The 21,122-nt window shown below is 50.2% G+C and overlaps 3 protein-coding genes across 4 annotated transcripts in view; 2 read left to right on the top strand and 1 right to left on the bottom strand.

Annotated features, from left to right (window-relative positions):
* Nucleotides 1–204: 204 nt before the first annotated feature.
* Nucleotides 205–7,548, bottom strand: WDR82 (WD repeat domain 82). The gene is made up of 9 exons (XM_075831905.1): nt 6,906–7,548; nt 6,122–6,219; nt 4,282–4,348; nt 3,971–4,070; nt 3,768–3,884; nt 2,671–2,826; nt 2,517–2,586; nt 2,296–2,438; nt 205–1,976 (listed from the first exon to the last, which is right to left on the bottom strand). Exons 1-9 carry the CDS (start codon nt 7,064–7,066, stop codon nt 1,947–1,949), a joined length of 942 nt encoding a protein of 313 aa, XP_075688020.1. The 5' UTR covers nt 7,067–7,548; the 3' UTR covers nt 205–1,946.
* A 79-nt stretch (nt 7,549–7,627) lies between these two features.
* GLYCTK (glycerate kinase) lies at nt 7,628–14,071 on the top strand. The gene is made up of 6 exons (XM_075831904.1): nt 7,628–7,696; nt 8,954–9,107; nt 9,599–9,974; nt 10,960–11,111; nt 11,450–11,625; nt 12,641–14,071. The coding sequence occupies exons 3-6, from the start codon at nt 9,616–9,618 to the stop codon at nt 13,514–13,516; spliced, it is 1,563 nt and encodes a 520-aa protein (XP_075688019.1). The 5' UTR covers nt 7,628–7,696; nt 8,954–9,107; nt 9,599–9,615; the 3' UTR covers nt 13,517–14,071.
* Nucleotides 14,072–15,067: 996 nt separating this feature from the next.
* DNAH1 (dynein axonemal heavy chain 1) overlaps nt 15,068–21,122 on the top strand; it is a 51,866-nt gene continuing 45,811 nt past the window's right edge. The window contains exons 1-5 of one of the 2 annotated variants that reach the window (XM_075831902.1): nt 15,068–15,252; nt 15,923–15,990; nt 18,533–18,743; nt 19,085–19,157; nt 20,593–20,767. In XM_075831902.1, coding sequence (XP_075688017.1) covers nt 18,540–18,743; nt 19,085–19,157; nt 20,593–20,767 — 452 coding nt within the window. In that variant the 5' untranslated portion in view covers nt 15,068–15,252; nt 15,923–15,990; nt 18,533–18,539. The remainder of the gene's footprint in view (nt 15,253–15,922; nt 15,991–18,532; nt 18,744–19,084; nt 19,158–20,592; nt 20,768–21,122) is intronic. The other variant, XM_075831903.1, reaches the window with a different exon arrangement.

Here is a 21,122-nt window from a genome sequence, read left to right as displayed (position 1 = left end):
TGCTGAAGGGGCCAGAGGGGTCTGACAGCGACTTCCTCCCCTCTCCTCATCGCACACACGCCCGCGTGGCCGAGCTATTGTAAGAGCAGCATTACGCCTCAGGTACGTGGCCGGCTCCTTGGGGAGAATAGAGAGACAACATACGGACCTCACATACCCCCATCAGATCCCCCCCCCCCCCGCACTGACCACGACCTGGACGCATTATTACATGTAATCATTTTATTTTTGTAAAAATATATATACAAGAAACGCTGGGGGACAGTTTACTGCAGGAACCTCCACATCACTGTCCACAAAGCTTTATCAATACATGTGGGAAGCAGCTGCATCACATAAAACCCGCCTGTGGATGACAAGTCTACGGAGAACACTGGCGACGAACCCTCTGCGCTGCCACGCGCCGCAACAATACGGGAAGGAGACGAGAACACACACCAGGGATCCGCATACGTAGATCTTAGTCTCCCACTGCAGCAAGTAAAAGGTTAATACTCCTAGTCGGTCTTCTCTGCATTGGCTACTGTTCCCTGTTATCAGCTCATTTTCAGGCTGGGGAGGGACCGACAGTTGTATTCTTGAATGGGACGAATGACAGGACGTGCAGAACCCTCCCCTCCCCCACGATCACTACTTTATGTCTGCAGTGCTGAGAACCTTCTATACGTGAGTGAGGACAGCCGCTCCTTTTATAACGCTCCCGCACTATTATAGGCTCCAGCGTGAGGGATACCGGCCCTTTAAGACAGAATACACATGTAATGCCTCCGCCACAACACTATCTCAGTCATGGAGCAGCCCGTTTCGTGGTTTGGCGAACTGCGAAAAAAGTGGAGATGTTTTAGACCCAAAAAAAAGGACAAAGGAAATTCTCAAAATCAACATGAAATTATGAAATGTCTCGGGGTAAAAGTTGACGTGCGCAGACAAAAGCCAAGGAAGTGGAAGAACAGGAAACGTGTGAACAGGACACGACTCCATCCAACGCTGAGGAACTCTGTAAATCCTTTGCTCGTCTTCTACTCCAGTCACATCCAAAGCTGCATTCACAATTCTCAATAAAGTCAATGGGAAAGCACAGATCGTACGTGTGCTGAACGGAGCATGCGGAGGCTACGGGGAACGCTGACGGAGCTGCTTCTATGGAGAACGTGATCGTTATTCACCTTGTAAAGCCACGACCAATACCAAAACTTTCAGAAGCAACTTCCAAAATGAATCCAATGACGTAACATCCGGTCGCTGCTTCTGAACTTACCCTTAAAGGGCCGTCACCTCACAAACATCAGACAGCTGCAACGCCCTTAAGCCACAAATCCCAGCGCAAGCACGGGTCTAACCACACAAACTAGCAGTATAATAGATCCCTGCGATGCGGCTAGTTCAGGGCATGAGACCCACGGGCAGGCCGGGACTTGTGGGTGGAATACGGGTACTTAATCGTGGCTGAATCACGGCAATCTTCATGAGAGCGATACTGGATGAGGAGGGCTTCACCCACATGGGAATACTGGTGTGAACAGGCACGACGGCCGGGACCAGTCCTCACCCTCCGGATTTACTTCATAATGGAGAGCGAATGTCCGGCGGGAGATAAATCTATGATCAAAGTCCTCACACCCCGGCCCGCTGCTTTATGGGGGGCTCAATACAGATTTGTAAAATAAAGTCTTCACCCCGAGTGGCTGGAATTCTTGAAGATCAAAAATATAAAAGAAGAAAACTCCACGAATGACGGCGGCGAACGCCAAAAATCCACAGGAAAAAATAAAAAATATCAGAACATGAATAAAACAAAGGAAACGTCCTCCATCTGTAACGAGGCGAAGACGCTTGAATCATCCACCGCAGGAGTAGCGGAACCGGTGCAGCATCCGACCAGGGGGAGAGGTAACACTGGAGAGGGCGGGGTCGTTATCGATGGCGGCCGGGGGAGGGTGGACTCATTAGTCGTCAATAGTCGGCAGCCAGAAAGCCTGGAGCGAGAGAGACAAGAAGGAAAATGAACAACTTACTGGACGGTCAATGTTAGAATATTCTCAAGACATTTATTCAATTCCATTGTCCCGATTAAAAGGATCTGCTTTTTTTCTTCTTCCCAGGAACAGCACCACACCTGTCTGCAGGCTGTCTCTAGTATTGCAGCTCATCTGAATTCTAATGAATGGCACCGAACTGCAATACCAGACACAGCCCATAGACCGGCGCTGTTCCTTTATATAATTCTAGACAGTATAACCCACCCCCAGGTCTATAGGACGGTTTATCTGACGCGGTCTATGGTCAGGTCCTCACCATATTTGAGCACGCACTGGCAAAGGTCATGAATTTGGGGTTAAACTGCAGGCAGGTGATGGGCCCGGTGTGTTTGCCGTCCAGCACGGCCACTTTCATGCCGCTCTCTCCATTCCACACGTGGATCTTTCCATCTTCTGACCCTGCAGACAAACACAAGACACGTCAGCGGTCGGCCGAGGAGCGGGAGGACGGGACAGGCGACTCTTCCGTTATCTTACCGATCATAATGAACTGAGAATCCGGAGTGAAGGAGGCCTCGAGGGTCACACCTTTACTGTTGTTATAACCCTGCCAAAAAGCCACAATCATCAATATTCTAACCCTCATCATCTTCACCCCCTCCCCCGTGCACGGCTCACACCATCTACTTACCCCGAACGTGTGCAGCACGGCCCCTTTAAACGCATCTACCAATCGCAAGAAGCCGCCGTTGGTCGCCAGTAATATTAATTTACCGTCATTGCTAAACTTCAGCGACGTCCACTCTAAGGTCCGGTCATAATTCATCTTAAAGGTGGCGAACGGACCCTGCGCGACAAAGGAGGATTTATTACCGAGAGCAAAAGCTGCCGGAGAAGAGATCGTGGCCGAGGAGGATGAACTTCAATTTACTTTTAAGGGGTTTTCCAAGAATCATAAATTATTATCTATCCACAGGACACGTGATCCTTTACTGATCGCTGGCGGCACTGCTGGACCGTACGGAGGAGGAGCTTGAATGGAGCGGCGGTCGAGCGTGCGCGCAGTCACTATTCAAGCTCCTCCTCCCTGCAGATCTTGGGGTCCCAGCGATTAGAAAATGATCACCTATCCCGTGGACAGGTACTAACTTATGAATCTGGGAAAACGCTTTTAAAGAGCGTCCGGAGAAGAACGCGGCGCTGCGTAGAGTCAGGTGACACATGATAAAGCTGCGATTGTGGTTTTTGCCCCCTTGATCTTACATGTGCATAGATCTACTCAGAGCCTCCACTTAGAACTAAAGCTAAAATAAAAAGCAGAACATTTTATACATTAGTCACACCCAGAGCTGCGTCCACATTTCTTTGAATGTCTTGATGTGGTCTATCTAGTCTGCAGACAGTAACGTGACCTCGCAGATTGTTGCTCTCTTACCATCATCTAAAGAACACTCAAAAAAACCTGCACAACGCCTACAGGACAATTGCAAAACTGTGAACGCAGATTTGGATGTGACTGGAGCAACACGATATCACTCAAGATCAAATCCCTCTCCATATGCAAAGATTACTACAAAAACTCTGCAGCCCCGCTTAGGCAGAGAATAGAATATAATATATATATACACACTGCATAGACCCCCCCCCCCCCCGAGGACTATTACACGGCTGTCCATTCATTTCAGTGGGGGCCACAAAGTATTAGCTTCTCTGCAGTTTGCGGCATGGACCAGTCGAACCTCCCATCAGACCGGCGCCAAAACATCCAATTTATCACTAGTTACGCACCTTATCAAAGGAGCGCAGGTCGTACAGCTTCACCATCTCCGAATTAACCCCCGCTGCAAAAATAAGGCCCTCGGGGTCAAACGAACAAACCGGCTTTCCCTGCAGATGCATCAGACCCTGCATGTAGGTGAAAAGAGGAGACCGTCAGCAAGAAGGTTTCCAGTGATGTCATGGGAATATGGGGGAGTGGAGAAGACACCGACCTGACAGTTGGGAGAGCGAAGGTCCCATAACCTGATGGTTTTATCCAAAGATCCTGAAATGAAGGCGTCATCCACGGGAGACATGGAGAGAGCCACAACCCTGGGAAGAACAACGGAAGACTCAGAGGGCGACAAAGGAGGAGAAGAGGGTGAGCAAAACCCACGTTACCAACACGCCCCACAGACCGGGGTCAACACAACACACTAATGCAAGCGCCAGGAGATGCGGCCCAAGCAAGAAAAGTCAGCAGATAAATAATACTGAAGGGGAACTCCACCTGCGGATATTAATATTCCATCCCATTACTCACCTCTTACTGTGACCGGGAAAATAACGGATATACTTGTTATCATGAAGAGAGAGATACCGGATGGTGTCTACAGGAGAAAGTGGTTTGAAAATGTTAGTTGTCACGTGTGCAACAAAACACTGCCATTACTGATCCGGAGTTACATCCTGTATTATACTCCAGAGCTGCACTCACTATTCTGCTGGTGGAGTCACTGTGTACATACATTACATTACTTATCCTGTACTGATCCTGAGTTACATCCTGTATTATACTCCAGAGCTGCACTCACTATTCTGCTGGTGGAGTCACTGTGTACATACATTACTTATCCTGTACTGATCCTGAGTTATATCCTGTATTATACTCCAGAGCTGCACTCACTATTCTGCTGGTGGTGTCACTGTGTACATACATTACATTACTTATCCTGTACTGATCCTGAGTTACATCCTGTATTATACTCCAGAGCTGCACTCACTATTCTGCTGGTGGAGTCACTGTGTACATACATTACATTACTTATCCTGTACTGATCCAGAGTTACATCCTGTATTATACTCCAGAGCTGCACTCACTATTCTGCTGGTGGAGTCACTGTGTACATACATTACTTATCCTGTACTGATCCTGAGTTATATCCTGTATTATACTCCAGAGCTGCACTCACTATTCTGCTGGTGGTGTCACTGTGTACATACATTACATTACTTATCCTGTACTGATCCTGAGTTACATCCTGTATTATACTCCAGAGCTGCACTCACTATTCTGCTGGTGGAGTCACTGTGTACATACATTACATTACTTATCCTGTACTGATCCTGAGTTACATCCTGTATTATACTCCAGAGCTGTACTCCCTATTCTGCTGGTGGAGTCACTGTGTACATACATTACATTACTTATCCTGTGCTGATCCTGAGTTATATCCTGTATTATACTCCAGAGCTGCACTCACTATTCTGCTGGTGGAGTCACTGTGTACATACATTACTTATCCTGTACTGATCCTGAGTTATATCCTGTATTATACTCCAGAGCTGCACTCACTATTCTGCTGGTGGTGTCACTGTGTACATACATTACATTACTTATCCTGTACTGATCCTGAGTTATATCCTGTATTATACTCCAGAGCTGCACTCACTATTCTGCTGGTGGAGTCACTGTGTACATACATTACTTATCCTGTACTGATCCTGAGTTATATCCTGTATTATACTCCAGAGCTGCACTCACTATTCTGCTGGTGGAGTCACTGTGTACATACATTACTTATCCTGTGCTGATCCTGAGTTATATCCTGTATTATACTCCAGAGCTGCACTCACAATTCTGCTGGTGGAGTCACTGTGTACATACATTACTTATCCTGTACTGATCCTGAGTTACATCCTGTATTATACTCCAGAGCTGCACTCACTATTCTGCTGGTGGAGTCACTGTGGATGGAGATTACTTCTAGATATAATCATCTCGGTGCTGAGCGACATTTTAAACGCGACATTGTATTCGTGACGTAACTTCCTATTGTAAGTATAATATTACAGAACTATAACATTAGTATAAAACAGAAGACATCAGGAAGTATCTGGGACCGGGCAGTCGTCGTCGTCATCATCATCATCATCGGCGCTTGTGCTGTGTCCCGGGCAAGGCAGTAGCCTGTACAGTTATCTCCACCCGCGGGCGATGTCACAGACCCTTAAACTGTACAAACAACTACCTCAGCCCGGACCCACGCGCTCCGCCGCCCCCATCTCTGAAGACCTAACCCTTGGGATACAGAAGCAGCAGAAAGTAACGCACAGGACGGAGGCTCCGGCGGCTCCACAGCGAGCGCGGCGCGAGGTCATACCGTCAATCTTGTTGGAGCTGTAGACCACGGTGTTGGCGGCGTGCGTGTAGCGGATGAGGTCCACGCCGTACTTCTTACTGTATAACGTCCTCTTGGGCCTGGGAAGACGAAACAGAAGATGAAGAGTCACCAAGAACACCAGTAATCATCCCGCACGGAACCGGCTTCACACCAGCGTCCTACTAATGCTGCACCTCATTCCCCTCCACCTGCGGCCTCTAATGTGTTCTATTCACTGTACTATTTATTTCAATGGGTTTTGCATTTATTACCGGAGAATCCAAACTTCACATCAGGAGGCTGAAGACTCATCCTGACCTGTTCATACAGCTGAGGGTTTGTTACAGTGCATCAGCACAGACAATCCACTGTACGAGAACAGCCTGGACTCCAGACTGACACATTGTAACAAACTATCAGGACAGGGAGTCACAGCGTCCCAGTACCGGACATCCGATAGTTCAGAATTTCCGATGATCCGTTACTTTGGCGCTCCAGCAGCTCGCCGGTTACTATGGAGACATGACTCCGGGTTTAAGCTTCAGCACCCCAATCCCTGCTCTGTAAATCCGCTGAACCTCTAACCGCAATGTCGTATTTGCGAGCAGTATGCGGCGCGTCCAACTTAATTTTGGCGTAAAGAGCGCGGTTACAGGGGAGCAACGTAATTATAAACATAAACGCTATTATTTAAACCCACCCGGTCCGGCGATTCTCACGCGCGTCGTACGAGTTGTCTAGCCCCTCCCCCTTCCTTATCAATCACGCAATGATCGCCACTCACTTTCCCTCCTGACAGTCGTAGAGCACGATGGAGTCGTCGTCGCTGCTGGAAATCACCGTCTCTCCGGTCGGACTGAAGTCGAAGCAGTTGATCTTATCCGAATTCTCCCGGAAAACTTTGGCCACGCGGAAACTGCGCAACACATTGTCGTTTAACTTCATGGCGACCCCCAGGGTGGGGTGAGCCCCCCAGAAAGATCAGGAAGGAAAAAAGGGGCACGGGAGGGCTGCCAAGTATTGGGGTGCAGGGAAGGTCACCAGGTAAAGGATGGGGGAGGGGAAGACAAGGTGCAAAGGAACCTGGGGTGTCAGGAAAGGGTTAATCTACAGTAAGAACGGCTGCCCCCCCGGTGTGATGGGCCCCTCGTGATGACGGGTGAACACTGCTCAGGGTGATATCACACCCATAAATGTGAGGGGAGACAAGTTCCGGGTCACTGACAACCGATGTTAACGGGCGACTCGGGAATGACGCGGCGCAGGGCTCTAGAGCAGCCGGTGAACTCGAGTCCCTGCCTCCGGACGCCCCGTGCTATACGCGGCTTAGATTTGGCGCCTCTCGGTCGCTCTCATTGTCTCCGCCATGTTGTTGCAGGAGCCGGAGGGGGGGAGGTTGCGTCAAGCCGTCCAAGGCACTTAAAAAGTACAGCGCTTCCTATTGGCTGTAGAAGCGGTGACGTCAGACGTAGATCCCGTGTTTCGTGTGGAACGTCACAACGTGAATGCCAAGACGCGCTGTGGTTGGAGTGGCCGCCATGTTGCGTGTGGCATGGTTACCCCTGGCTGTCATGAGTGAGTGGCATGGGGTCTGAGTATTGGGGTGTCGGGCAGACTGACATGTGGGGTCACACAGGGGGTTCTTATGAGCTTTAGGCTTCTAGTTAACTCCATAAGTCCTGGCTGCTTTTACTTTCACCCATTTCATGCTCCTTATAATAGAGATGAATGTAATAATATAACTAAGGGTTGATATAAAGTTATTACAGCTCTGTAGCGGGTTTGGATACTACCGCAGTACGTCGGCTCACAGGTGGACGTGCACCCACGACATGCAGGGACACGGGCGGCGTCCACGTAAAGCGCCACTGCTGTGCAGATCTTCCTGCTCCCCCCCTGTTGTGCCGTTCCTCTGTTATTCCTCCTGGAAATGTATGATATCTGGGTGTTACCATTCTACTTGTCGTAGGGGCGTGTCACTACAGTCTCACTCTGTCAGCTCTGATTGGTCAGAGTCAGTCTATGTAGGGACACGCCCCCAACTGGTAACACCCAGCTATCAATTTATTCATAATTTTCCAGGAGGAACAACAGAGGAACGGCACAGTGACGAGTGCTTAGAAAAGATGCTCCAGAATTGTTATTTCATGGGGGCTACAAGTATTTATTACAACAGACGTGTCCGGAGAGGTGACGTCCTCTTTCAGCTCTGGGACAGGTTCCTTGCGGAGACGGTGTAGACCCTCCTGAGGACTGACGCAGCGTGCGGAAGGCGAGCAGGGAGAGCTGCCCGATCAGGAGCACAGGGGGGTCATTCAAGGGGTGCTCTTACATAAGAAAAAAGTTTATACGGGTCCCCACTGCCCGCTATTTACAAAACTGTTACATGACGTGTCATCAGTCGTGACCACATGATCATAGCGGCCAATCATGGCAGCCGGGGAACTTTCCGTATATTACTAATCGTATTGTTTTTGTATTTTAGGCCCATACAAGGCTTATTAAAAATCCAGAAACACAACTTTAATAGCCCCCCCATCTTGCCCCTCATGTGACCCCCCCTCTTGTCTGGTGAGTGGACAAAACGTCCCCCGTAGAGAAGAGCTACACTGGCCGACGTCTGACGTATGGCAGAATCCCCTCCCCCTCCCGGTTGGGACTTTGTAGGGTCTTCCAGTGGTTCCCGCTGCTTTCTCATGTCACCCCACAGATGTCCTAATGGATCGGGGGTCTCCTTTAATTCCCTGCACTTTCCCTGTGGACACGGAGCCGCTCGCCCACCGATGAGCAAACTTCTGCCAATTATTAATGTGAATGTTTTGGTTTCTGGAGGGTAAACAAGATCCTGGACTTTAGACGCTGCTGACGAGCCGCCCGGAGATCTTTAGTGTCCTGCGTACGAAAAACGAGCTGGAGGATATCCGGCAGAAACGCAAAATAACGGCCCAAAAACACGGCGATTCTGATGTTCAGAGGAGGAGTGAAGGTAAAGTATGGCGGGGGGATCTGTCCCCACCGCAACACCGGCCCCCAGACCCCCACCTCCGGACCCTCCCCCGCTCTAGAACAATGTACAGTCACCTATATGACCATCACCTAAGAAGATCCACATAAGAAGTGCATGACGGGGTCTGGAGGTCCAAATCTCTATCCATGACTGAGACAGGAGACCCCAATGAAGTGTGGACCCCCCCCCCAACACGACTCCCGACTAATAGTCTAACCCAACTTCCCCCACCTGGGACGTAGAAGCTCCCATGGAAGGGTCGACCCCCGACTTCCTTCGCCAGGGCTCTCGGGCACACAATAAAGTCTGGCCCTTCTCCATGACTTAGGAGCCCCCAATGACGTGTTGATCAACCCCTCCCCCATGACTTGCTGGCCCGGATCTTTAGATTTGGGCCTCTGGTCCTATTTACAGGCTCACCTCTTACTTTTTATTATGGAGCACGACTTACTACTGATCTCTCCCCACAGGCAGCAGAAGACCCTCCATGGCCAGATTATTACCAGTCCATGTAAGACGAGTCTTCTGCCAACCGCACAGCCCTATTAGGAACATGGCGAACCTACAGGATGATGCCCATCGTATATTCTGGAGCGCCGTGTCGGCCGTCTTACCACCCCGCATGTTACCGAGAGCCCTAACTGTCAGAGATACCGGAGGCTCCTCTGTCCTGGAGTGCGGTGGGAAGGCGTTTACCCTGAAGAAGAACCTCTATCTGGTGGGGTTCGGAAAGGCCGTACTGGGAATGGCAGCTGCAGTGGAACAGATTGTTGGAAACCATTTGGTAGAAGGAGTGATCAGCATCCCCCAAGGCATGGAGGAGAGCCTCAAGCAGGCTGGAAAGAGGTAATAACCCAACCACAGGAGTGTGTCTCATGTCCAGATGTAAACAATGTACATATACGAACCAGCAGAATAGTGAGTGCAGCTCTGGAGTATAATACAGGATATAACTCAGGATCAGTACAGGATAAGTAATGTATGTACACAGTGACTCCACCAGCAGAATAGTGAGTGCAGCTCTGGAGTATAATACAGGATGTAACTCAGGATCAGTACAGGATAAGTAATGTAATGTATGTACACAGTGACTCCACCAGCAGAATAGTGAGTGCAGCTCTGGAGTATAATACAAGATGTAACTCAGGATCAGTACAGGATAAGTAATGTAATGTATGTACACAGTAATTCCACCAGCAGAATAGTGAGTGCAGCTCTGGAGTATAATACAGGATGTAACTCAGGATCAGTACAGGATCAGTAATGTAATGTATGTACACAGTGACTCCACCAGCAGAATAGTGAGTGCAGCTCTGGAGTATAATACAGGATGTAACTCAGGAGCAGTACAGGATAAGTAATGTAATGTATGTACACAGTGACTCCACCAGCAGAATAGTGAGTGCAGCTCTGGAGTATAATACAGGATATAACTCAGGATCAGTACAGGATAAGTAATGTAATGTATGTACACAGTGACTCCACCAGCAGAATAGCGAGTGCAGCTCTGGAGTATAATACAGGATATAACTCAGGATCAGTACAGGATAAGTAATGTAATGTATGTACACAGTGACTCCACCAGCAGAATAGTGAGTGCAGCTCTGGAGTATAATACAGGATAAGTACACACTGACTTCGCTGATTATACAGGTGAATTCTATATTACGCTGTGTAATGATGTGGAGTTGCTCGGCTCTTTGTCCTGTATACTGTCAGGATGACGCTCCACATTGTTTCTTAGCTGAACTTACCCGGCACTATATTATGTGAGGCTGCTCCGTGGCTCGTGGCTCCTTTGTAATTTTTGCTATCTTGGCTGTGTCCGCAGGGAGATGCTTCTGAATACGGAGTCCAGGATTCGTGTGATGGAAGGAGCCACAAACAATATGCCAGACGAGGCTGCAATGAGGGCGGCGGGGGAAATACAGAGACTGGCAGAAAAGCTGGAGGAGCAGCATTTACTGCTGGTGCTGATCTCAGGTGAAAGGAGGGCCTCCGCCTCGTCTGCTCCAGTCCTGTGTCCTTAGTCCCAAGACCCTACCGTCTACTAAAATCTAACCAATGTACATGTCTCTTAAAGGGAAGTCCGGTAATATTTACAGGTTTATCCAGATTTCGGCTGGTTTACTTTTATTTCAAAGGCTACATGACATTTGTTTGTACTGAGCATGCTCTGCTGTGCTGCATTGAGGGAGATGTAGTGTTTACACCAGGCACCACAGAAAGCTGAAGTGGAAAAGTGCACCACGTCATGGTATTGAGGTTCTCCGCATACTGTCTTGGTTTGGACCATTCTCACCGATGTTTTCTTATCTTAGGTGGCGGCTCAGCCCTTCTGCCCGCGCCCGTGCCTCCCCTCACACTGCCGGATAAACAGGCAATAACCCAGCAGCTGGCTCTTAAAGGGGCGACAATACAAGAGCTGAACACAATCCGCAGAGCCCTGTCCCAACTGAAGGGCGGGGGCCTATCCAGGGCAGCCTACCCTGCGCAGGTCAGTACAAGGATAGCCTTTATCTCACTATGTGGCAGTGACGGACCACGAAATAGAAATCATTTTGAAGTACTTTCTTAAAGGCCATCTCCACCTTCACCTTGCCCTAGTGCATCTTAAATGACAAGTAAAGCATCTCTACCCATAATCTTAATGAAAAATCAGAACTGTGTCTCCATGGTAACAGACTACAAAACAAACCCTGTGTTGTCTGCAGGCATTCTCCCTTCCATCTGTTCCCTACTACTTTCTAGCATACATTCAGTGGAATAGCAGGACGTATGGGATAGATGGATGACAATATGATTGCAGCATCTGACTACACAGAGTCTGTTACCCTGGAGACACATAGTTCTGAAAAGGAGCTGTAGACACAAAACGGATGGACAGACTGTAAAGTTACTTCAGTTTTTCATTCAGTTACATTGGGCCAATTAAAAAAATTGTTGCAAATGTGGAGATGAGATAACGCTGCAGAGCTGTGTGGAGCCGGACATTCCTTGCCCTCGGCACAGTAGAGTAGTGTTTGCTGCCTGTTGTAATGTTTAGTGGCAGATCATGGCAGCCTGTATTAGCATTGCATTCACAGAAGACAGGCTGCCATCAACCGCTCCTGTACTCTGTTACGGTTCCGAAATTCCCTACGTCCCCTGCAGGCTATTGTCGGGATCCTTCCTGATGTTGTACCTTTCTAATAGCCACATATCCGGGATCTGTCATTCATGCAGCACACAAATCTCTCTCCTGTCCTGATAGTTTGTTACAATGTATCTGTGCAGTCCACATGTATCAGTCTGGAGTCCGGGCTATTCCTCTCACAGATGATTGTAATAAACCAGCAGCTGTGTGAGCAGGACTATTTCTGGAAGCGGTTTCAGCCTCTGAATATTCACAAGAATGTTTCCATTCACTGACAGCTAGCAGACTTTTTGAAAGTGGAGTCGAAACGCAAAGTATATCAGGAAGTTGCAGGCATTTCACACGGGCATTGACACTCTCAGTCTCTCTCATGCAGGTGGTCAGTCTGATCCTGTCCGACGTGGTTGGAGATGACCTCGATGTCATTGCCAGTGGCCCCACCGTCTGCAGCGCCTACGAGGCAGCGGACTGTCTACAGATACTGAGTAGATACGGCCTGAGGGGCTCGGTGCCCGCTGCGGAGGAAGTCCTGCTCTCCAGACCCCGGGCAGAGCCCTCGCAGCATCTTGGCCACGTTCACAACGTTCTGATCGGCTCCAACCTCATGTCCCTGCGCGAGGCCGGGCAGGAGTCTCAGACGTTGGGGTACTTGACCTCGCTCCTCTCTGCCGCAGTCAGTGGCGATGTTAAACTCGTCTCCCGGTTTTTCGCCCTCCTGGCTGAAGTCATCTGCTCTTATATAATGTGCGCCCCCCAGAGGCAGCGGCTAGAAGAGAAGATCCTGGCCCTGGCCTCATCCATGGACATTCATGACCTCAACCTTGCTGAGCTGCTGCAGGACCTGACGGAGGCCGGGGGTGTCGATGCCGTCTGTGTCCTCTGCGGAGGTGAAACTACAGTGCAAGTGCAGGGAAATGGCAGAGGGGGCAGAAACCAGGAGCTGGCACTGCGGGTGGCTGCAGAGTGGCATAAATGTCAGGCTGCCATGCAGGGCTGTGACGTCATGTTCCTGAGTGGGGGCACAGATGGGCAGGATGGTCCCACACAGGCTGCTGGTGCTTTCTCTTACCCAGAGCTGGTGGAGCAGGCGCGGCAGGGGGGTCTGGATACAGAGGCCTTCCTTAAAGACAGTGACTCATACGGCTTCTTCAGTCACTTCCAAAATGGCCGGCGTCTCCTGGTGACTGGGTTAACTGGGACCAATGTGATGGACGTGCAGGTTCTGCTGGTACGAAGGTGCAAGGACCAATAAAGACTTTACAAAGAGTCACATTGTATACTCCAGTCACAGCCAGAGCTGTAGATTTCTACTGTAACATCTTTTATACTCCAGTTGCATCCTGAGCTGTATTAACTGTGAGTTCTCGGGCTGAAGCCCCCACATGATGGGTCATTGTCTATACTAATAAGGCTCTGCTGTTGTGGGAGAGGTTGCGGTGCATTATGGGGGATCATCTTAGCTGTTAAGTGTTTTTCAGCTCAAGACTAACAATTCCACAAGGCTGTGAATGCAGAGATGCTTTACAGCAGATGGACGGTGACATCATCAGTCCTCCCCAGGTAGCCACACCCACTTATTCCATTGTATGTCAGTTGTCTACAACCTTCCCTTCTTGACTCCCGCAGTCTAATAGACCTGTCAATCTGCTGTTCATGCTCTGCTGGTGATAATTCTTCAGTTTTACTGTAGGCTGTAAAACGAGATGCTTTTTTCTCAGCAATCTGGATTGGAGCCTGTTGTGCTGACATCTAGTGGCCAATGTGAGAACTGCAATGTTTCAAAATATAATTTAGAAAATGCTCTGTTCTTTGTTATTTCTCGTGATTTTGTTGCGTCGTATCGATACATTTCTATAATCCGGATGTTATTTTACTGTCATCTTCTAGGGGCTGGGCATTCGCCTCATGTTCCTGCTGTGTATTATTAGAGATCCTCATCTCCGCACATTGTAAATTATTCCACGGTTTTATTGAACGTCGTGTCATCAGGATTATGACACGCGCTGGCCCAATAATTACATTGTAATATCTACGAAATATTGCCACAGAAATCATCGCTCAGAATATATCCCCTGCGTATAATGAAACCCAGACACAAGACACAGGCATCCGAAGAAACGCCACCCATACAGGCGCCAGGATTCCGGGGCCGCTTCTTTGCACATAGTGACAATAAACTGTATTGAGGTTTTGATCGATGATTCTTCCGCTAATACGGAAAGAAGGAAACGTGAGTTGTGTCTAAAAGAAGAAGAAGCTTTTATGGGGGGCCATAAACACCCACACAAATGACTGACCTAGAACTGACTGACATGATATTCTTAATGACCACAAGGGGCAGCAGTGTCCAATTCATACCCATAGAAAGGAAGCAATGAGCAGCATTCTATTCTGCGGCCGCTAGGGGCAGCAGTCTCCCAGGTCGTGAGGGGCGTTCTTTTTGTTGGCCGCTAGGGGCAGCAGTCTCCCAGGTTGCGAGGGACGTTCTAGTTCGTGGCCGCTAGGGGCAACAGTCTCCCAGGTTGCGAGAGACGTTCTAGTTCGTGGCCGCTAGGGGCAGCAGTCTTCCAGGTTGTGAGGGACGTTCTTTTAGGTGGCCGCTAGGGGCAGTAGTCTCCCAGGTTGCGAGGGACGTTCTAGTTCGTGGCCGCTAGAGGCAGCAGTTTCCCAGGTTGTGAGGGACGTTCTTGTTGGTGGCCGCTAGGGGCAGCAGTCTCCCAAGTTGTAAGGGATGTTCTAGTTAGTCGCCGCTAGGGGCAGCAGTCTCCCAGATTGTGAGTGACGTTCTAGTTAGTGGCCGCTAGGGGCAGCAGTGCTTATAACTGGAAGCAGCGTCTGAATATGCAAATTAGCAGAGGGATTGAACGTGTAATATTAAGACGCTGCCGCGGGGGGTGTGGCCCAGTTTCTCCCCCTGCACAGGACTTGGTATCTCCCTGGATACTTAGCGTCCTGTTGCCTGGATACGGTCGGGACGGCGGGCAGCAGGTAACGTGATTTCTCCGTGTGAGGCGCCGCTTCTATGTAGCATTTTATATGAAATTGTCACAGACCTTCAGCTCCGGCACTCTACAAGTCTGAGCACACCAGGTCAGCCACTCCCGGGGATTGCCGGGATATGTAGTTCCCCAACAGAAGGGGCCCCAATGTGTAATGACTTTACACTGTACAGCTGCTGTGCAACTACAAGAACTAGGATACAGGACTGTCAGGGCATGCTGGGAGATGTAGTCACAGGGGCATCACAAGGATTAAGATCAAAGTAGCAAAAGGTATTGTCTTCTGTCTCTCCTCCATGCTTTACACAGCAGCTCCTCTCCATTAGTATACAGCTATGATCAGTGACTCCAGCCCAGCTGCATTGTCTATTGGAGTCTGAGGTAGTCTGAACTCCACCTCCTTTCCCATCAGAGGCTTAACCTGCTGCTCTGTCCTTCCCCATGCTTTATACTGCAGCTCTGCTTCATTAGATCACAGCTATAATCAGTCAGCAACTAAACCTTCAGTGAGAAAAAGATGTAACTGTCGCCCATGAGGGGGAGGGGAGCGGTAGGAATGGTTATTTGGTCATATGTATCATTGAGAAGTGGATGATGGGGATCCCTCCGCGCACAATACACAAGTCTAATGTCTCATGTGATAATGACTTTTCTTCCAGATTTCTTGGGATCTGCGGAGAACGTTCTCAACCGACATCAGACGCCAACTATAAATTCTCCTCAATGAGTAAGTGAAAATCCTGAAGTTCTAGGAACAGATCCATAGATGAAGCGATGACGCCACAAACTGCCGAAGTATTTACAGGGTTAAATGGTCTATAGAATGAGTAATGCTCTGCAGATACAGGGACAGCATAAAATAGTCTGCAGCCGAAAGGACAGAACAGAATAATCTGCAGCTGTAGAGATCTAGTAAAATAAGAGCAACTGGGGTGAAATAGTCTGCAGATATAGTAAAATAAGAACTGGGGTGAAATAGTCTGCAGCTGTAGAGGAAGTGAAAGGATTTACTGCTAAATTGAGAGGAAGAAATAATCTGCAGCTATATGATGTAAAGATCTGCAGTACTATGGGGCGGGTGGAATGGTCTGCAGTTCTATGGGGCGGGTGGAATGATCTGCAGTACTATGGGGCGGGTGGAATGATCTGCAGTACTATGGGGCGGGTGGAATGGTCTGCAGTACTATGGGGCGGGTGGAATGGTCTGCAGTACTATGGGGTGGGTGGAATGATCTGCAGTACTATGGGGCGGGTGGAATGATCTGCAGTACTATGTGGCGGGTGGAATGGTCTGCAGTGCTATGGGGCAGGTGGAATGATCTGCAGTACTATGGGGCGGGTGGAATGATCTGCAGTACTATGGGGCGGGTGGAATGATCTGCAGTACTATGGGGTGGGTGGAATGGTCTGCAGTACTATGGGGCGGGTGGAATGGTCTGCAGTACTATGGGGCGGGTGGAATGGTCTGCAGTACTATGGGGCGGGTGGAATGATCTGCAGTGTTATGGGGCGGGTGGAATGGTCTGCAGTACTATGGGGCAGGTGGAATGGTCTGCAGTACTATGGTGCGGGTGGAATGGTCTGCAGTACTATGGGGCGGGTGGAATGGTCTGCAGTACTATGGGGTGGGTGGAATGGTCTGCAGTACTATGGGGCGGGTGGAATGATCTGCAGTACTATGGGGCGGGTGGAATGATCTGCAGTACTATGGGGCGGATGTAAAGATCTGCAGTACTATGGGGCAGGTGGAATGATCTGCAGTACTATGGGGCGGATGTAAAGATCTGCAGTACTATGGGGCAGGTGGAATGGTCTGCAGTACTATGGGGCGGATGTAAAGATCTGCAGTACTATGGGGCGGGTGGAATGGTCTGCAGTACTATGGGGCGGGTGGAATGGTCTGCAGTACTATGGGGCGGGTGGAATGATCTGCAGTGTTATGGGGCAGGTGGAATGGTCTGCAGTACTATGGGGCGGATGTAAAGATCTGCAGTACTATGGGGCGGGTGGAATGGTCTGCAGTACTATGGGGCGGGTGGAATGGTCTGCAGTACTATGGGGCGGGTGGAATGGTCTGCAGTACTATGGGGCGGGTGGAATGATCTGCAGTACTATGGGGCGGGTGGAATGGTCTGCAGTACTATGGGGCGGATGTAAAGATCTGCAGTACTATGGGGCGGGTGGAATGGTCTGCAGTACTATGGGGCGGGTGGAATGGTCTGCAGTACTATGGGGCGGGTGGAATGGTCTGCAGTACTATGGGGCGGGTGGAATGATCTGCAGTACTATGGGGCGGGTGGAATGGTCTGCAGTACTATGGGGCGGGTGGAATGATCTGCAGTACTATGGGGCGGGTGGAATGATCTGCAGTACTATGGGACGGGTGGAATGGTCTGCAGTACTATGGGGCGGGTGGAATGGTCTGCAGTACTATGGGGCGGGTGGAATGATCTGCAGTACTATGGGGCGGGTGGAATGATCTGCAGTACTATGGGGCGGGTGGAATGGTCTGCAGTACTATGGGGCGGGTGGAATGGTCTGCAGTACTATGGGGCGGGTGGAATGATCTGCAGTAATATGGGGCGGGTGGAATGATCTGCAGTACTATGGGGCGGGTGGAATGGTCTGCAGTACTATGTGGCGGGTGGAATGGTCTGCAGTACTATGGGGCGGGTGGAATGGTCTGCAGTACTATGGGGCGGGTGGAATGGTCTGCAGTACTATGGGGCGGGTGGAATGATCTGCAGTACTATGGGGCGGGTGGAATGATCTGCAGTACTATGGGGCGGGTGGAATGGTCTGCAGTACTATGTGGCGGGTGGAATGGTCTGCAGTACTATGGGGCGGGTGGAATGATCTGCAGTACTATGGGGCGGGTGGAATGGTCTGCAGTACTATGGGGCGGGTGGAATGGTCTGCAGTACTATGGGGCGGGTGGAATGGTCTGCAGTACTATGGGGCGGGTGGAATGGTCTGCAGTACTATGGGGCGGGTGGAATGGTCTGCAGTACTATGGGGCGGGTGGAATGATCTGCAGTACTATGGGGCGGGTGGAATGGTCTGCAGTACTATGGGGCGGGTGGAATGGTCTGCAGTACTATGGGGCGGGTGGAATGGTCTGCAGTACTATGGGGCGGGTGGAATGGTCTGCAGTACTATGGGGCGGGTGGAATGGTCTGCAGTACTATGGGGCGGGTGGAATGATCTGCAGGGCTGCGTGCGGTTTTCTTCTCATCTTCACACATTTGTTGGTCTTGTCTCCTCTGTAGGGCGGTGATGGAACAGGTAAAGACCCACAACTCCCATTCTCCGGGGAGGAGTCCACACCACGTGCATCCTGGGATATCACCGCGTCCTCAGCCTCTTGCTCCGGCATCTACTGCAGGGAACAGCGAAAACCTGCCACGAAATTATCCCGTTATCCGACAGCGCGGCTTCTACTCCGACATCCTGACCTACAAGGCGGCTCCTCTGGTCAAAGTGAGTGTCCTCAGGAGTCACATGACCGGCGCCGCGGACGCTCCCAGATTTCGGGCCGTATTCCGATGTTCCATTGTAGTGATCGCGGTTTTCTGAGATTTCCTATTAGCTCATGATCACACACAGTTTTGATGCAGTTTTTTGAGCCAAACACATGTGGACACAAAAGAAACGAGATCCGTCAGCGTTTTCTTTAAACTTTTCCTTCTTTTTGGATCCATTTCTGGCGTTGGCTAAAAAAAAATGAACCAGAAACTGCATCAGAAACTGCGTGTGTGATTTTGGCCTTACTGCTTCTCAAAGAAACGGCAGCTACAAACGCCGTCTCCGTTATATTTCAGGATGTCAATGCCGGGCCGTCCGTGCAACCAGATCTCCTCCGACAAGCGGATCAGGACCAACATACTCCGAAAGGTAAACCGCGCCCATTGAGCCGCAGTCCTTATAATGGGGTCGTCAGGCTGCGGGTGCATAGCAACCAACCGGCAGAACAGAAGCGGCTCCTTTCTATCTCTTACTTTTGTGAAAATCCATTTCGATGCCGGGGGGCCGCACGTAGGGGGGACCCAGTCATGAGACGAGAAGTTAAATGATAAAGTTCTTTCTGACACCACTAGAGGGCGCTCACTGCATGTGGATTTCTTACATCAGTCAATGTATGGCTCTGTATGTAGAGCGCTCCCTAGTGGGAGGATTAGGCTTCGTGCACACGCTGTGTAATTTGGTACAGAAAACCGCAGCCAAACCCGGATAATTCCACAGGCAAAATCTGCATCTTCTATTTTTCGGTGCGGTTTTTATATTTTGATGCGGAAATAGCTGCGGATTTATGTTGCGGGTTTTGATGCGTTTTTTTTAAACTTGTCAGATACTATTCGCAGGCGGAAACTCCAGATAAATTTTAAAATACGCACCGCAGGTCAAATTACGTGCGAAAAAATTCTACAATGTGTAGATGAGGGAACTTGAAATCTCAATTATTTTGCGGGTCCGGTATTATGCTGCGGATTTGCTGCAGGAAAATATGCGCGGCAAATCCACACGTAATAAACATCGTGTCCATATGGCCTCGCAGTTACAAGTATTATTATAAAACATTCAGCGCTTAGTCAGCGGTGTCGGGTCCGTCTGGTCGGCCGGTCCGCCCCGGGCACCGCTCCTCTGCCGCTTATCTTAGTAACGTTTATCACTCTCCTCCTTAGTCAGCGGTGTCGGGTCCTTCTGGTCGGCCGGTCCGCCCCGGGCACCGCTCCTCTGCCGCTTATCTTAGTAACGTTTATCACTCTCCTCCTTAGTCAGTGGTGTCGGGTCCTTCTGGTCGGCCGGTCCGCCCCGGGCACCGCTCCTCTGCCGCTTATCTTAGTAACGTTTATCACTCTCCTCCTTAGTCAGTGGTGTCGGGTCCTTCTGGTCGGCCGGTCCGCCCCGGGCACCGCTCCTCTGCCGCTTATCTTAGTAACGTTTATCACTCTCCTCCTTAGTCAGTGGTGTCGGGTCCTTCTGGTCGGCCGGTCCGCCCCGGGCACCGCTCCTCTGCCGCTTATCTTAGTAACGTTTATCACTCGCCTCCTTAGTCAGTGGTGTCGGGTCCGTCTGGTCGGCCGGTACGCCCCGGGCACCGCTCCTCTGCCGCTTATCTTAGTAACGTTTATCACTCGCCTCCTTAGTCAGTGGTGTCGGGTCCGTCTGGTCGGCCGGTACGCCCCGGGCACCGCTCCTCTGCCGCTTATCTTAGTAACGTTTATCACTCTCCTCCTTAGTCAGCGGTGTCGGGTCCGTCTGGCCGGTCCGCCCCGGGCACCGCTCCTCTGCCGGTCTTCATAGTAACGTTTTCCACTCGCCTCCTTAGTCAGCAGCTTTGAGACCCCGTCTGATCTCCAATCGATCCTGGACAAGCAGGTCTACGGCCCCACTACAGAGGTGCTGGTAAAATCCGACTTCTCCAAGAGAGGCTACGAGCCAAAAGTACAGCTGCCCTTCACCGTGCCACCCGGGCAGTGCCCTCGTAAGATTGAGCTGGAAAGGTAATGAGACTGATGAGCTTTATATGATGTGGACACTGAGCTGCAGGAAGTGTCTGGAGGGAGCGATGAGGAATGACGGACAGGGAAGCAGCTGACGTCTCCGGTGACCCCACGGCTCAGGGGTTGGCACAGCGCTGGGGTCATGGGTCGTCTCTGCATGGAGTTTGTATGTGGTACCACTGTCCACGGCGTTTCTGGGGGTCTCCATGTTAAGTGTGAATAAAGCTCAAACATGACAAAATCGAAATCATTCAGAAACGTTCTAAATTTTTTTATTTTTCCATGATTTCCAACATCTCTGCTTGCTGAATAAAAATATCCACTGTTTACATTCAGAGGCTACAAAATCACCATG

This window comes from Rhinoderma darwinii, chromosome 7, assembly GCF_050947455.1.
Source record: "Rhinoderma darwinii isolate aRhiDar2 chromosome 7, aRhiDar2.hap1, whole genome shotgun sequence".
In the NCBI taxonomy this organism is placed as follows: Eukaryota; Metazoa; Chordata; class Amphibia; order Anura; family Rhinodermatidae; genus Rhinoderma; species Rhinoderma darwinii.
This window is presented reverse-complemented; position numbering and strand designations above follow the sequence as displayed.

Excerpts from the sequence above, each read along its gene's own strand:
- GLYCTK (XM_075831904.1), top strand. The coding sequence starts at position 9,616 with ATGGCCAGATTATTACCAGTCCATGTAAGACGAGTCTTCTGCCAACCG. Across the intron at positions 9,975-10,959 it reads CTCAAGCAGGCTGGAAAGAG|GGAGATGCTTCTGAATACGG; the intron begins GTAATAACCCAA and ends CTGTGTCCGCAG. Across the intron at positions 11,112-11,449 it reads ACTGCTGGTGCTGATCTCAG|GTGGCGGCTCAGCCCTTCTG; the intron begins GTGAAAGGAGGG and ends TTCTTATCTTAG.
- WDR82 (XM_075831905.1), bottom strand. The coding sequence starts at position 7,066 with ATGAAGTTAAACGACAATGTGTTGCGCAGTTTCCGCGTGGCCAAAGTT. Across the intron at positions 4,349-6,121 it reads CAGCTCCAACAAGATTGACG|ACACCATCCGGTATCTCTCT; the intron begins GTATGACCTCGC and ends TTTCTCCTGTAG. Across the intron at positions 2,827-3,767 it reads ACCTGCGCTCCTTTGATAAG|GGTCCGTTCGCCACCTTTAA; the intron begins GTGCGTAACTAG and ends TTTGTCGCGCAG.